The sequence below is a fragment of the Grus americana genome, chromosome 1, assembly GCF_028858705.1.
Source record: "Grus americana isolate bGruAme1 chromosome 1, bGruAme1.mat, whole genome shotgun sequence".
NCBI classification, from domain to species: domain Eukaryota; kingdom Metazoa; phylum Chordata; class Aves; order Gruiformes; family Gruidae; genus Grus; species Grus americana.
The window spans coordinates 51,306,763-51,324,052 of record NC_072852.1 but is presented as its reverse complement, the minus strand read 5'-3'; the positions used below and the strand labels follow the sequence as shown (position 1 = coordinate 51,324,052).

The 17,290-nt window shown below is 42.0% G+C and overlaps 1 protein-coding gene across 3 annotated transcripts in view; it reads right to left on the bottom strand.

Moving 5' to 3' along the window:
- Positions 1-726: 726 nt before the first annotated feature.
- CRADD (CASP2 and RIPK1 domain containing adaptor with death domain) overlaps positions 727-17,290 on the bottom strand; it is an 82,727-nt gene continuing 66,163 nt past the window's right edge. The window contains exons 3-4 of one of the 3 annotated variants that reach the window (XM_054827104.1): positions 9,871-10,227; positions 2,763-2,900 (exon numbers count right to left, since the gene is read on the bottom strand). In XM_054827104.1, the coding sequence (XP_054683079.1) occupies positions 9,920-10,227 (308 nt within the window). In that variant the 3' untranslated portion in view covers positions 2,763-2,900; positions 9,871-9,919. Of the gene's footprint in view, positions 2,901-9,870; positions 10,228-17,290 lie in introns of all 3 variants that reach the window. The other 2 variants (XM_054827112.1, XR_008577325.1) reach the window with 2 other exon arrangements.

Genomic DNA, 17,290 nt, shown 5'->3' with positions numbered 1-17,290 from the left:
ACTTAAAGACCAATTGAAATGGAGAAATTACCTGATATGATACTCACCCATCAGGTTTCCAGGGGCCCACAGTAGATACACAGTGGGATACCTGCCTTGTAAGAAGGCTTCTTTGGCATGACATTTCATACCTACTCCAGGCTGTTTTCTTAACCATTAAAAAGATTCTAAATATATTAGTTACGGATAACCTGACATTGGTCTTACAAATGAAGAGCATGGAATGCAAAGTTCACCCAAAGGAGATGGTACCAGGGTCCCCCCGTGAGTGTGCCCATTACACTGCTTTACCCCCCGGACTGGTTGCCTTCCTGGAGCACTGCGCTCATGCTGGGTTAACTGGGGACGGCTCCCTTGGAGACCAGTCTGTGTTAAGACTTGGTCTGTGCTGGCTCAGAACAAGATAAGGTACTTGCATTTATCTTACCAGGAACCAGCTTCTTCCTCTAAATCATGTTTTCAGTAGTTTCTCTTACTCCCCATCTCCAGCTTTTGTTCTTCCCAGCTGCTGCCAGGGACACTGCTTTGCCTCTCTTCCCTAACATGCAGACCCGCTGCTGCCCACCTCACCGGCAGAATTGCTTCAGAGTCCTCAGCACACTCGCTCCCTACGCTGGGCCACGCTCGTGAATTTGCCAAATGTCTGTACGCCTGCTCTAGGGTGGTGTTCAATCAAAAAGAGAACATGTTGGCATTAAAGCATCATGAAACAGAAAAATAAATCCCAAGACCTAAAATGATTTACATTGTTTATTTGGGATTTGTTGATAGACTTAAACTCTGTAAGCAGCCATAGCAGGATATGATTAGTTAAGATCTGAGCGAGGTATAACAGGATCACGATTTACTGAAGGTCAGAACTCTATACAGAAGATTAAAACCAAAATACCACCAGATTGCTTCGGGACCTGCATGAGCTGGTCCTGCCAGGATATGTTTTCTGTTTCCATGCTTCTGAAAATCAAGGCAGGCAGGATTTCCTTAAAATCTCTTTGTCTTTCCTAATTTCCCAGATGTCTTCCAGAATCTGGGTATAGGAAGAATTAAAAAAAAAAAAAAAGGCAGTAAAGTTCATTCTTGCCCCAATAAAGACTTCTGACAAGGCTGTTAAGCTGTTAAATTATATAGGGCAGATCTTGTAAGATGGGAAGTTACTTGGCAATGGCTCTCTAGATGAAACAGTCTACCGTAACTTGCTCATGAATAGACCTGGAAAACCTGCATCACAACTTTGTTCCTCATTTACTGTACAGCAAACTGCTCAGGGAGAATTAAAGCGTATTCTGCCTCTTATCATCAGGCCTGAGAGTGCAGCTGGGCACTTCCATCGTCTTTGGATACATACCCTGTGGACTGATGCCCACCTACCTGGTCAGCAAAAACCTCTGTGGTTTCTTCCAGCAGGAAGAAAATCTCCGTGACAGGAGAGAAGGAGGAGAAAAGTCCAAGCTTTACTGTTCTTCTGGATAAAATCTAATAATCACTGGTGGTGCAATTACAGCTGGCAAAGAACCAGGGACAGTAGTGTCAAAGCTGCCTCCATTGGGTGCAGAAAAGCTGGCAGAAAGCAAACGAGCCTCATGGATGGCACAAGCTGGAAGGAGAGCAGTGGGGAGTTCATCTTGACCAAAAAGGACCTGCAAGCTTCAGTAGCCTGTTGGGCATGCAGTGGTCAGAGAAAGGTGCCTACGGACACTTGACCTAAGAGTAAAACCTCTGTGCGACACGACTGCCTGGATCTGGAGCACAATACAAAGGCTGAGCAGGCACCAGGTTGTCTCCCAGTTTATTAGCGGAGGTAAACACAGACAACTTAGAAGTTGTCTCATTTTTTAGGCCCCTTCTCGCTCTGTTTGCCTGTGTCTGCCTATCTTCTGATCACTTTTCTACTACGTGTCTTCCCCGAGAACTCCCCACCCGTGCTACGCTAAGAGATGGCATACGCGCACGGTGCCCATCTCCTGGTAGAAACCTACACCCATGAAATAATAACAGGAGAAACCCTCACAGGCACACTAGGTTCCTGTTACTTCCACTTAGGGCCAGTTTCAAAGGCAGACTAAGGTGGCAGCCATCTATCCTAGCAAGAAACTGTATGTGCTAAAACTTTTATAAATGTGAAATTAGCCACCTGCAATAACTGTTGTAAAATTGTTAAATTAGTAACAGTGATTATTCTCATTTTTTGCTGGGATATCAGGGAACTAGCACAGAACAGCAGTAAAAAAGGCTCCTACATAGTCCAGAAAATAGGTTAAACCAAGTGTTGCTCCCGCAATGAAACCAGAAACCTTGCTGAACTCACTGCAGGGCCTCCTGCTTGCAAGGACTTTAAGTGTCACCCTATATCCCCCCTGGAATAGTACAAAAGCAAACAGGAAAGAGTGATCCATTTTTTAATGCCTGCTAAAAATTAATCTGGCATGAAAAGAATTACAAGTCACAAGATGCCACAGAAAACTGGAATGTTTAAGCTTAGTAAAAACACAGTTCCCAACCCCATTTTTTCCAGTTTGAGGTGTCAGATCTTCAACATACATTTCAGCGAATCCTCTTTATTGAATTTAACAAAGTACTTGAAAGCTCCCAATCAATAGCAAAGCTTCACTCAAGCATGTACTGTATCACAGAAGGATCCACTTCTTCTGCCATCAAACTGGCTTGCAGACTTTGGATTGTTGCTTTTTTCCCCAAACGCTGTCTCCACAGGACCAATGCAGCTACGATCTGTGACTGCAGGTTGTGAGGGTGATTGACTTTACATCGATAGATGTCAGTATGGGACAAACCCAAGCAAAGAACTATATGCTCCCATTCGGGTCCCAGTCTCCTTGCAAGCTTGTTCAGCTGCTGATCTGTTGGTGAAGTCTTCAAAATACATGGTGCAATTTCAGTTAGATCTGTAAAAGAAGAAAAAGAAGAAAAAGAAAAAGAAGAAAAAGAAAAAAGAAAAAGAGAAAACGAAAAAAAGAAGAATAAGAAAACACGTGTCACTACACAATGCTGCAAATATTAATGTAAGACCTTGACAAAGGAGGGAATAAGCAAAGCTGAGGTGAAAGAATTCATTAATCAAACAGAATACATACTCACCTATAAAAATTAATCACATAATCAACTATAAGATTAATTAGAGGAAAACTAATGCTCGGTGGACCATACTAGGGTGTCTTGAGGTTTTGGGTGTCAATAATCCAGTTATCAGAATTCTATTCCAAAGCCAAGACTTCCAAAAGTAATTATAGATTTTGGGGTAGTGAACAAGAAAGGTTTTCAAGGAACATGTTTCCAGCAGCCATCACCCTCTGAAAATCTTGCACCAGTAGGATATAGTGACAAATGACAAACATGGGACCAATAATACCTTAGTACTCCTGTTCTGTGACTCTGTTTATACACTTCAGAAATAACTTTGATTCCTTTGTTACTAGGTATTACTCTATTTTTTTGCTGAGGACTGTTCACAGGAAATTCTTCTGCCTCCTAAGATGCTACTTACCCTTTGCACCCTGTCATATATGGCAAACTCATCTTGAGGAGACCAGCTTTGGGGGCTTTTCTGTTTGAATGAACCCATAAGCATGGTTCAGGTGAACCGAAATGAACAGAGCATCAACACTGTTCCCCAATACAAATTGTGCTTCCTTGTTCCTCATCCCAGCTGTAGTAACGCTCCTGAGAACAGGCATGTCTGTGCTACAGCCCCATTCACCTGGCCTCCTTGAAGCTGTTTACAGGAGAGTGCAAGGAAGTCCCATGTTCTCTCAGGGATTTCTGCCCTATGTCCCTTAGTATAGCCCAAGTACCCGACATGCCCCAGAATGCACTCGCCATCTGAAATGATGTTTAGCATCCAACTGGTACCCGAGTCACGGAGGACAGGATCAATACAACTACCAAAACAGCTTTCACAGGAAGCATTAAGGTAGCTGTAATTATCAGTGGTAAAAAATCTCTTAGGGACTGAAACAAGTATTTCTTACAAACACAAGTGATCTCTTTGCATATTCCCTATGGTAATCTGATCATTTAAAAACAAACAAACAAAAAAGCATTGATAGCAGAGTGAGAATACTGTGCTATTCAGAAACATGCTGTATGAGATCCATCTCACCTAACTACAGATAGCCCCTCCTGAACTAATTATACTAGGATTAATTATTGCGAAGGAGAGGAATAGGCTCTTCCAGAATACAATCTATCTCACTGGAAAGAAGATGTCTAAAATAATCAGATTAATTACTCCTCTAAACATGCATGTTTCTCTCCATTGACTGTAAAAGGAGCACTGGGTATAAGCTCAGATGTTGACGTCGACGTTGTAAACACCCAGTGCTGGTGAAACAATTCTCTCCCTGGAAACTCAAACCACGTACCAGTTGCTTTAAAAAGGTACATTTAGAAAAGCAGCATAAGATATCTATAAAGCATATTTGCTCTTCAATACCCTTTGTGATCACAAGCTGAAATGAAGGGTCAATGCAGCCTGCAACTGCTGCTTTACTCTTGTTGCTGAAGATACTGCGTCAAACCAGAGCAAAAATATCCCCAAGAAAATGCTAATTATAGCCTGTCAGTCTGAAGCAGCAGACTCCCTGCAGAAGAGCTGCTTTGCAAAATCTAATTTATAGCTCCAATATCATGCTCACAGTCTCCACTACAGTAGAAGAGCAACACTAGAAAGCACCACTCCTTCATTTTATCAAAAGTAATTGTTTTTGCATAGAATACCCAGAGCCTGCAAACGTTTGTACAATTTAAGCCCAATCATACATAAGTACTATACAAAGCTGCTTTGAGTAAAGGGAAAATTGCTTTCTGAAGAGTATTTAGGTCCCTTTGATCTTCCTGTCTTCAGATTGCCAAAGGAACCCAGGGCAAGCGCTGGTTCAGGGACAGGGCAGAGGATGCACAGCTCCTGAAGAAGGCTGAGCAATACTGATGGGGCTGCCCTACGCTGTCACATCACACGAGATACCAGCTCCACAGGTAAGTCAGGATGAGGGAGTGCCTTTCATGAATGCAAGTATGTGAGAATAACTAAAATTTAAAATAAATATAGCTACACTGTGCTGTCACCGACATTACTTTTTGCTATGAAACCCTTGTGTTTTCTTACTATGGTCAGCTTCTAAGCATAAAGCAGTGTGCCCAAAGAAGCGTTACCTGCCAGCCTGGGCTTTTTGCTTTCATGCTGGAATTTTTATACTTCATGTTCACCAGCAGGATGATTTTATGATACTGAAATGTGATCAAGCAGGGAGGCCTAACAATAATACATGTCAGCTTGTCCATCCAGCCTTCGATATTAGGCAGACTTTTTTACTACAACAAGTATCTTGCCTTTAGCCTGTTATCAGCTGTTTAATAAGAATAAGAATAAAACCCATCCAGGAAATCTTTTCATCTTACACTACCATCTGATTCTAATATGGATGTGGAATATTCTGGGACAGAAGCCAAATGTTAAATTTAATACAAAGGACTGTTATTTTAGTCCCATTTTATTTTCTGTGATAGCTCTTTTTCAGCTGTGATACAGTCACTGAGGAAAATCTGAGACAAGTATTACATGACAGGCAATATTATTTAGAAGTACAGAGAAATATTTAGTGAGATCTTTTAGTTATGACAAATGCAAAATCACAAAAAGATATGGATTATGTTCTAGGATGAATGCCACTCTTAATTCAATAAATGTAATGGCATTTCAGGTAAAAGGGAAATGATTTTTCTGTGCTTCAGCCCCCCACCTGCTTTGAACACACTGCAAAAACATTAAAGATGCCTTTTTTTAGTTATGTTCACTACAGACCCTCACTTATAATCTCCATTTGTCAGGAATTGCCTGATGGAAGTAATGAGATTAGAGCAAAAGTTTCAATTATGCAGATCCTGCAGTTGCATTTGAAACGTCCGTTTAGGATACCAAGACCTCAATTTTGCAAAAAAAAAGCAAAACGAGGACTGCACTGTTAGAAACGGGAAGAAGCGGAGCTTGGGGCACCACTGGAGGGTGCCGAGGGTTTCCCTGGAGAAGGCAATTTGTGGTGCCGTCGCCTCCAGCGAGTGCACTGAGTGAAAAACACTGCGTCCAGCTGTGGACGTGGTCTGCGCCACTAAGTGCCAGGGCCACACGCTGTGGAGGTTTAGAGGCTAAAGTCTCACTGTTCGTACTGAAGCCATTAAGTCCCTGAGGAACGGGGAGCCGACGGCTTTGTGCTAGGGAGTGAGCCAGCCTGGTGCAGAGCTGCTCTCCTGGGACTGCCGGCCAGCTCGCTGGCGCAGGGCTTGGGACCAAGAAAATCCCCTTTCTCTGGGCTGGAGGTGAGGAGGACACTCTCCACCCTGGTTTTGGAGCTGAAACCAACCCAGAGAAAGACCTGCAGCTCCTGCTATTTGAAGCTGCAGCACGAGGGAATGCACTTCTCCCAGTCTCCAGCTCTCACTGGTCAAGGAAGCTCATCCACCCTAAGCCTCCCTCCTAGCTGTCCCAGTTAAAAAAAACAGGAGATCCTGACAACTTCTGGCCTGCGCGTACATGTGTTGCTTCCAGACCACTGCACAGGACCGGGAGATACAACGGTGCTGCTTTAGTGTGGACAGGAAACAGAATTGGATATAAATAGACAGTATCACAGATACGCACCAGACAAAACAAAGTAACCCAGATACCAAAGCTATATATGGGGCAAAGGCAGCCAGTCACCACTTTTGCATTTCTTTTTCTTCAGGATCTCTCCAGCTTTAAGTAGGAGACTCCAAGAAGATGTTGCAACAATCAGGGGGATGGAAAATAAACTCACCCCAGCTTTGTCCCGCTTGGCACAAGTGGGAGGATGCAAGATAAAGTCCAGAGGAAATGGGCTTTGAATCACTTAGAGACTTTTTCTTTTTTTTTTTTTTTGCTTTCCCATCACCATCTCTAGGTGATGAAAAAAGCTGAGATCATCTCTTAAGCTGTCTTGCGCCATGGGAAAAATCTTTATCTGCATTGAGGAACTGACCTCTATGCTGCTGGAACACAGTGGGGAGCAAGCGAGCTTGGCTCCAACACAGGACACAGCAGCAAAAAGTGCTGAGGCATTTTTGGGTGATCTGCAAAGTATTCAGCTGATTCCTCAGAACTGCCAACAGCCCAAAGTGCCTTATGGTTCTGTCTAAAGGACCCTTCTCCATGTAAGTGGGACTTCTCTGTGCACAACCAAAAGCATCTGTTGGAGTTTCAGGAAGCCTCCTCCCTTATGCAGCCAATAGATTTTTACAAGATGCAACACAAAAACAACTTTTTGGCTTTTACTCTTTGCTGCGTGAAAGGGACTTTGATAGAAATTATGTACCTGAATCCAAAGTGCTGATAAAGTCTCAATCAGCTGCTGCCTAATCCTGCAAGGACAATGCCACAGGCAGTTCAGGAGTCAGTTTGGTAGCCAGCGATACAATGGCCCACCTCTCATCTAATAACTATCTAATAAATCTGTCCTTTGGGAAAGGATTTTCTGGTGACTGGTCTCTGCTTCCAGCGCTGCCTCTGTATTTTATCCATTTAAATGACCATGTACATATTCATCAGATAAGAAGACAGAAGCAGCTCTGGAAGAGGAGATGGGAATCCAGGTTTCTCTGAGCTGCATATCCTAATGCTGAGGTGCACAGTCATGCTAGTCTTCATTCCCTTTCTCTTGATAAATTATTCCACCAAAAAATTATAAAGATTTCCCTGGGAAGGGTCAAGAATGCTTCCCAGCCTCTAGAATGGAGACTGGTGGAGAGAAGGCTCCCCTGGGAATCAAGGGCTATGCTGAAACAAAGCAAAATGGAATGCAAGGGCCCTTGGCAGAAGCAGTGCTAGGCAAATACTCTAATTTTTATATAATCACATCAGAAACAGGTAGATGATTCTGGGCTTCAGACCCTGCGGAGTTGGAACAGGACTGTAAAAAGGAGTAATTGCTTAGGCATGCATCTGGCCTCAACATCTACTGATGGGTGTCGATTCCTTCAGTGATCTGGACAACTAACTGTTGTTCACTTGACCCTCTTACAAGATCCTGCTCATCATTTCTGAAGAGTTCAAAGCAAGCATTTCAGAGTCCTCTTTAATTGTTGTCTTTCCTGGCATCTGGAGTACAGTTCTTCCCTGAGAAGTGCTAAACTTAGATCAAGCAGTTCCACAAGCAGCAAACCAAAGAAGCCTTGTTTCCCCCAGGTGCGAGTCCTACAGCTGACTCATGCTTCAGGACTTCTCTCCTCCAGCTGCTTACCAATTCTCAAGACACTCATGAAATTGCTTATCTCCACAACAACAACTAGGCAGGCTTCTTGAAGTTGGCCAACAGGTTCAGAAGCTACTATAGGTAGACGCATACGCACAACGGCCCGCAGTGGAGGAGCGCACAGCCTTGGTTTCTATAGAAAATTATGCTAAAAGGGACTTTGAAGCGCCACAGAACCATTGTGGCTAACGTGCCAGCAGCCGGTGACATTTGGGGCACTTCAGCTGAAGGGAAACATATATAATAAAGAATCTAGTACCAGGCTCTGCTTCCCTCCACCCCCCTCGGAGCACAGTGCACTTGTTCAACCAGCCTGAGTCACAGACTCAGCAGCGCGTACTGAATGGGCATGGTCATGGTTGCCAGACTGTGCGCTGTGTGTTTTGGCAGCCGTGTTAGGTTCCAGAAATTATTTAATGACTGAATGTCACAACAGCAAACAACTTGCACATAACCAGGTATATTTGCTTTCAAGTGAAATCCCCTTGGCCTGAGCACAACGGTAGAAGTGGGTCATGAAGTAGAACAACACTTGGCAGATCAGGCTGGGACAGGCTTTCAAGAGCAGTGAGGTGGGGTTGGAGAACCTGAACTGGAAGGTAAGCATGTAACACTCCCACTAATGGAGAGATCAGAGACTTCTGAGAGCTGCAGCCCCCCCCCCGAGCCGCCGGAGATGCTGGATGAAAGGGAAATCAGAGAGTAAGCGTTTTGAGGGATCCCAGGGGGTGGTGTAGATCTCTGAAGTCAATAACCAGATCATGGGGGAGGTCCTGGTAAGAAGGGTGGAATAAACAGAAGGTGCTGGGTAACTGCAGGGGATGGCTAAGCTCAGTTTGTTAGAAAAGGGGATGGGAGATGACAGTGGGCCTCCACTTGTACGGCTGCTCTTCTGCTTGCTTGTTCAGCTGTTCTCTCCCAGCCTTATTCTAACCGGCAGAACGGCAGGCAAACGCCTGCCCTCTTCCTACAGCACATCCAAATTCATGAGCTCTAAGCCAACCTGCGGCAATGAATGACTGGTGTGCCAGATGGGAAAGTATCACGCTGGATATATGACACTTGGCAGGCCTGCCTGCAGAATGCAGCGCTTACTCCTCCTGTGCAAGTTAAAGATGATCATGGAGCATTATACAGTTATTTTGTTGCTGTGAACTTTAGGAGGGTCTCATTCAGGACCTGTTTAAATACAAGAAATAAGCTCAAAACACTGATCAGTGAAGAAAGTAGAACAGACTATCTAGAAACCAACTCCTACTATATAATTTGGGTGTTGTTTCTTTTTCTTGTTGTCGTTGCTAATTAAACACCAGACTGATTCAAAGGCTGGGAAGGGAACATTAGTGTTTTGCAACAGCTCCAAATAATCGTGTTCCAGGAAACATGGAAAAGTATTTCTCTTCTACGTATCACCATAGACATATCTTTCTATACATCTGCGAACCACTAGGTTCGCCTCCTGGTGTCAGTGAGTTTCAAATAGTGTCTGATCAAGGATTGAGAAAAATTGAACTGTAAATCCCATACTATTTGAAGACAGATAGCTGACCCCATTATAGATATCTTTGCATGCTCTCAGATTAAAATAACTTACGGAAGAAGATTAAGATAACTTGGAGAAGATGCATAGCCTTCTCCTGTTTTTAGCACATGCATAGCTGTTCCGCTGCCTCTCCTGCCAAACGTGCGTGGTGAGTTACATGGGTAGCTGCGAGGTGGAAGACTGTGGTAGCTGTTCCACTTCTCTGCGGTGGCTGCCTCCTCTGTAGGCTTCTGCTCACTACCAAAGAGATGTCCTCCTCCTCCATCCCATCTGAGGCTATCAGAGGACACCATTTAACGACGACTGCCAAGCATGCGCTGATCTCTGTTCTCCACTTGGGAACTCCTGCTTCTTCCTCCCATAGAGCTGACTGAGCACGGGGAAATCCCGGTGATGGAAAACCTGCACCTTTGTAGGAACAATAGGCTCAGTTACCGTCCTAAGAATAAATACTATCTTCTGTAATACAATCAAAATAAAATCCTGGTCAGTTAAATACCCAAACTAAACTACAGAATGGAATCAGTACCATAAGCACATTAAAAAAAAAGCACCTAAATCAAGGGTCTAGAAAGCGGCACATTTTTTTTCAACTGACCACGTTATAGTCAAACAAATTTGACAGAGAATTTTATGTTTGTCTGAGTATATGCCACAGTTATGCTTCACAAATGCAGGACTGGAAAGTTTCTGTATCTTGATAATTTCTGAACTGATGAATGCAAACAGTCATTAAAATACAGAATGTGTATGAATAAAACCAACCTCTGTCAGTTAGTTATCATAAAACACTTACTCGTAAGCATACTTCTATCGTGGTAATTTACATTTCCATGTCTTGTAATTAAATTGTGAAAGGCACTAATCAAAATGAAAGCAAATATGAAATAAATTTTTAAGACCAGCTGCATTCTGCCGCATCATGCTGTTTTTTTAAGACTTGTATTAAAAGACAGGAAGTTCTCTGTCTTATTTTAAATAAATTGGAATCTCATACTATGACAGCCAACTTGCAGAATAAATTGTGGCCGTGATCCCGTGATAATCAAATCTGTGGCAACTTTAAACAGTCTCCCTCAAGTGAAGCTGAATCCACCCATGGTACCAACTCTTTCCTGCCAAAAGCTTGCCGGGACTCAGCATTACTGGTGTAATTAAAAAGTGCATCTATCTTCATTCATTGGCAATCTCTTCCCCTGTGTGAGCTCTAAAGCATCACGCTTTGTGACATTTAATACATTTTGGGTATTAGGGTAGGAAAAAAAGACAGCATAAAATTTTGAAAATCTACAGGCAATTCAAGAACGCAGATGTTTCTACTTTGGCTCAATACCAGCAGCTAATTTGTATATTCTTTATCACTTGCTAATGACTGCCTAGTAGCTATGGATATGGCAGCAGACTGCTAAAACCTGAAACATAAACATTCAGATTTCATGACAAAAGTTTTCAATTGCATTCCCACTACTCAGTCCCAGTAGCTATGCAGCATTCCTGAACTTTTTTTTAATCTGTCTTACAGGTTTTGTACCTCCACAGATCTCTGCTATGCTGATGGCCTTCAGTACTAATCCATGTTAAACAGATTGACAGAGAAGTCCTTAAATAAATTCACGGTGTCTTAAGTTTTCATCCTTTGCAAGCCATAGGGAACAATCCCTGGGGTTTAATGAGTTGAAAGAGATTGGGTTTTCACTTCTTCATTTGCTTTTTATTGGGAAGAGTAAGGAGGAAGCTTCAGCCAGTTAATAGTGTGGATGTTGTTCTGTTTCCTGTACAAAAAAATGAATTACAACCCTACCTCGTGTTTCTCTGCTCTTGCATATCATGAAATCAAATAATTTCATAAATAAAATGGCAACTACAGATGCATGCAAGGAAAAGAATACCTATGCAAAGAAAACACAAATACAATATCTGCTCTATTTTCAAGCAGGATTATGTAAGCGTTACAGACAGGATTGGACTTAATCTTCTGTGTTTTTTTACTTTTTTATTTTTAGCAGCATTTGATGCTGCTGTAGATACTGAAGTGGAAGTAAAATTTGCTTGATATTTCCTATGAATTTCTATATTGTTATACGTAAATAAGCTATATGCATCAGCACTGAAGCCACAGCTAACAATGGCATCCTTGCAGTGACACCTTTGGTACAGGTTCAGCATGCAGCATTACACTAAGGAAAGAAGAAATATCTACTCAGTTGGGAAGTTCTGAGGAACACCTGAGATTTTAGGAATTATTTGGAAGAACTGCTTAAATACAGATACCAAGCATTCAGACCTTGGCCAAAGATTTTTTTCTCCAGATGAACAAATACGACTTGAAAAATTATATGGAAAGAAGACGCATGACCATTTTTTGGATGCCAGATGCAACTAGTCGGTAGCACAAAGCTACCCGACAGCCTGACAGAGCAGAGACAAGAGTCTGGTTTACATGCCAGCAGTCACAGCGAGAGTCAACTCTAGAAATAATGCTGAAATAATAACTCTAGAAATAATGCTGAAAAAGTCAAATTCTGAAGTATGCCAGTGGATTTCTATATACTTTTGAATGCTCTGCAGTTCTTAGTGAATTCAATGGAGTTTGATAATATGGCACTTTCAACCATTAATTATTGGTCTGAAGCACAGACAGCCACCACTTCCCTCAGTCAAGTTTCTTCTCCATGCTATCACAAATCACAATTAACCATCAGCAGATGGAAGTCATGATGATCATAAAGCACATTAATATTTGCAGTAGACTTCTCATGGTTTCACAGGAGGCAAATGTTTACCCGGGTGGACCGGGCAGCTCTGACAACAGTAATTTACCCACTCTAAATGCAAAACAAAGACAACTGGAGCAATTAATGATTATTTTGTCAGCTAGGTGACAAATTCGTCATGCAACTTTTGTCAGGGGATTGGAAGTTAACTTCTTTCAACAGACCCTACTCGAATCCTTATTTCAAATAGCCAGAGCTGTCTTTCAAAGAGCTGAGGCAAGCGTTAATCCTGCTGCTCCTTTGCGTGCAAGAATCTCGGCAGACTCCTTGGGCTTTTTATCTGCCGAGTACAATAAGCGAGTAAATGTTTTACTAGCAACTTTCCTACCGAGAAATCTTTCTAAAGGCTGCAGCATTTCAACAATAAAATTATGTGCTTGGACTTCAGCTATTGATGTTCCTTTCACGCAACAACAAAAATCATACTGCCAGTATGAAGGACTGTTTTCTTATATAACACAACTAATCGTATATGTTTGCCTTACAGGACTTCAACCAAGTATGACAACAAGCCATTATATTTAGCCTTGATAAAACTGTTCATTCCTCCTAGAGATTTTTTTTTTCCTTCAGGTTGGCTCTTCTTTTTGCTTTGGCTCAAGTAGTTAGAAATATCAGAACCAAAGATCTGCGTAACAGATGGAGCTTAGTTGAGAAGAATGCCTTTGGCTGGTGAGGATCTTTGCCTGGCAGGTGTCAAACCAAAATTAATACTGCACATATTATGCTTTACCGAGTTTCAGATTTTAGTGAAGTGAGACTGCGTTCCTTCCTGACCACAAACATATATTAATAGAACAAGCCATGCAGAGCAAGCTAAAACAGTACTATCATTATGCTGAATCCTCTGCTGCCTGGCATTTTATTTCATCATTTACACCCATGCAAACCAAGTAAACAAAATGCAACAGGTTATGTTAGTGTCTCTTTACAGACATTTTGCTCAGGTGTAAAAGGCTTCACAAAGTGCCATGAGCAACATGGACTTAGACCTCTCCTGGTTTCTTTTTTTCCTCCTTTTCTTGTGTCAGTGCCTTAAAGGCTTATGAACTTTAGCAGACTTTTTGACATTTCAAAATCCACAGGAAAAACCAGGTACTGGTGCTGAAAGACACTGCTCAGCTACAGCCGGTCGCTACGCCTGAGTCAGAAGGCAGGGCTTTCCATAGGTGTTGGGAAGGAAAGCTTCAGGTGGTATCATCGGCTTCTCTGCATTTCCAGACTAGTGGGAGGCTTAGCATCACGACCAGCCCTCTCAAATGCCAAGTCACTTGAAGATCTAAAAGAAACCAATTTGGAATCTCATGGCTGGTTTGACAGATCGGTACTGTCCAAAAGCAATTTTAGTTGACTGATAGGGCAGTCATTTTAGAAGGTCCCAGTCACAGGACTTAATTATCCGTAAAGCAAATATGAGACTGTATTTGTGTGTGTATAAATATATACATATTTGTTTATATATACATTTTCAAATTCTTAATAAAAAAATATAGAAGTCTTAGGTATCTGCAAGTCAAATTAATTTCTGTTTTGATTTCATTTCCACAAATTCAGGTTAGGGAACTGCCACACCACCCTGTGAGAAAAGGGATGAAAATGGGAGCGTGGGTGAAGTCATTTCATAAACAGAAGTCCTAATTCACACAGCGCTTTACACTACCAGGGGTTTGATGAGTACTCCTTTCCCCTCTGAGTCAGCGCTGACCTAATAGCCCGTGCGATGTGCTCACCGGCGTGGCTCGTGGCTGCCCTCTGACACGGCTCGTACCGGGTGACACGGCACGCTGACCAGCTGCAGTCATTAGAGATCCCAAGACAGTACTGAAAGTAATGAGGTGACGCACAGCTGCAGACATGCACTTGAAGGCTGCGGACCCAATTACTCTTCTACTCACTATAGAATAGTATTTTGTCAAAGCAACTGAAGCAAGTTCAGAATCAAACAAGCTATTAGCAAACATTTGTATTACTTACGGTATTTGTAGAAGATTTATGCTAGTGGGACAATTCATACGCAAAACCTAAAGAGCTGAAAAAAATCTTTTGCTTAATTAATTTTCATGTCTCATGCATACAGAACAATATTTCTCCTCATAGTTTTGTAGTCTACTAGCTGCCAGATTTTGATCCAGAATTGAAATTTCAAGTCATTTTGGCTTCCATACATAGCAAATCAGAAATAAAAATGTTTTAACATCAGAAAAGAAAAGGCTGGAAAATCAGACGGACCATAAAAGATTTGTTTTACTTGGTTTGGGATTTTTACACAGCTATGCCTAACCTAAGTAAGACTGAAACAAAACAAAAGGGCAAAACAAAAAACTAGACAAATCTGTTCTGTCCCAGAGATGCAGAAATACAAACAATGCTTGTGTCCCCAGGGGACCCAAAGCTGAAATCCTGCTACGAACAAGAGAAGAGGGCTGTTATTTCTTCGACAAGTGTTCCTGCCATCACAGCTACCTCCTAGAGATAACAATTGAAAAGCAATCTTAAAAAAGGATTATTTTTTTTCCCTTAAGCAAATATCGTTTTAGTTCTACAAACTCAGAAACAAAGGGATCAGGGGTTTTTTATAATGCTGAAAATTTTAGTGCCAGAACTGTAAACATCAACATCTTTCTCTTCCTTCCTTCTTCATATGTAATTGCTATAAGTTGGCTGACTTTATTAAAGAAATCAAACTCACCCTGCAATGAACCTTGTAATTGATTTTGGTGTTAGATGGGGCTAAGAAGTTTGAGCTTCACATTTAACACGTTACCTAATTTTGAGTGTGCGATCCTTGGAGAAGAGCTGAACGATCTGGCAATGCGAGGTTAACACATTCTGTGAAAGCAGCCTCAAATTTCCATTTGTGGAAATGCGCTATACCACATCAGCGTACGCAAACCCAACTTTGCTGCGTACAAACCACACAAACAGTGCCCAGCTACCTAATCTGACCTTCCACTTGCACTTTAGTGTGTGTAAATATGCTAATGACAGGCACCGAGGGTTCGTGTGCAAGTTTACAAGTTCAAGTGCAGAAGACAGATGAAAATTTGGTTGCAGTGCTTTGGTTTTCCTTCATTTGGGGAGATTCCAGCTTTCTAAGTCTGTTATACAGCCTAGGTGTTGCGTCCTAAAGCCACAAAACTGACCTATTTAAATATCTTTATTCACGTTTGTAGATTGAAAACAAGGGCTTCTTGTCTACTCGAAAGAGGTTGTCAAGAATATGAAAGTACTGCTACAACTCAGGCTTTTCAACACACGTTATTTACTAGACATTATTTAGTGATATTTATACTGTATTTGCATCGTTTCAGAACTTTAGGCACCCCTTGAAAAGTCCTAGCTCAAGGCATCTTGGAATTTAGAGTTTTATGAAGGTTTTCACTTCCAAGTGAATGAGGACAGTCAAGCTGAAAATTGTGAGGAGCCTCAATGTTTTCTGGAACCTCTGTGCGGGCGGATTGTGAAACTCGGGACAAGAATCCCTGGATCACCACAAGAAACCACTAGTCCTTTTTAAACAACCCAGGTCCAAAGTGGGTGCAAAGCATTCGACAAAGAGACTCAACAGATCCCTTCTGTAAACCACGCCAGGAAAGCAGAAGCAATTTTTAATACTGTTCTTTGTGTCATGCAATTATTTCCACATGCAAGTAGAGAAACTCGGTCAACCAAAGCTGTCTGTAAGTGCAGCAGGAACACACCTTTTACAGGGAACAGAAGTATATTCGGAACAGCTGAACACAAGCTTAACGGAGTAATTTCAAACAACATATAAAATTGTCTCAGATACACAACTGTAAAAAATTTGTAGCTCTGTACACCCACGGATTGCTATTTTAAAGACAGTTTCATTAAGAAACACAGCTTGAGAGTATCTATCAAATAAGATCAGAGCTACATGCGGGGACAGCAGGACGCAGCTGAAGCAATCTGCAGCACAGCTCTGGTGCTCATCAGTCTCTGACCCTGAGAAAAAATATAATTACTGCATGAATACACATATTAGAACAAGAGAGAAAGCCTAGGAAAAGACAAAACTCTACTAGAAAGACATGGTGAGAACACTTTGGGTTTTATGCAACTGCCTACGGCTCTGTATGTCCCAATCTGATACACTTTGTTAGACAGACAACATGGCTGTGGCTTCAATTTTGAAATCCACATTTTTCTATGGGAAACATTAAATATGACACACTTGTCCTGTTCAACAGAAAAACAAATCTGCCTCTACTTTTTATTCCTCTGAAGCCTTAATTTAATTGTGCAATATTTGCTTTTGAAACATATTTGAAGATGTTTTAGATATTACCTCATTTGTACACCATCCCAGGCTTTCCAGGAACTCTGAACCAACAGCCTCCTAGCCTTTCTTATATCTGAACTACTGTATTTTATGGCTTCCACACTGTACTGTCTGAAAACTCCCCATGAGACTGGCCTTGTTGTGTTAAACGCAAACACATAGGGAGCAGAGACGCTGCGCTGGAGAGTTTGCAATCTCAGGCGTGGGTTGTGAAAAAGGCTTTGCATGTATTAGTTTATGTACACAGAAATTGCCACAATTGTATTCAAATAAATCCAAAGAGCTGGGCCTACGCAGGTAAAAAAGGAAAAGCACCAGAGGAGCCAACAGCCCAGCAGCTCATCCATGCTGGATTTCCTGCTGATGACCACTGCTTTGAAAGGTGCCGGTGGAG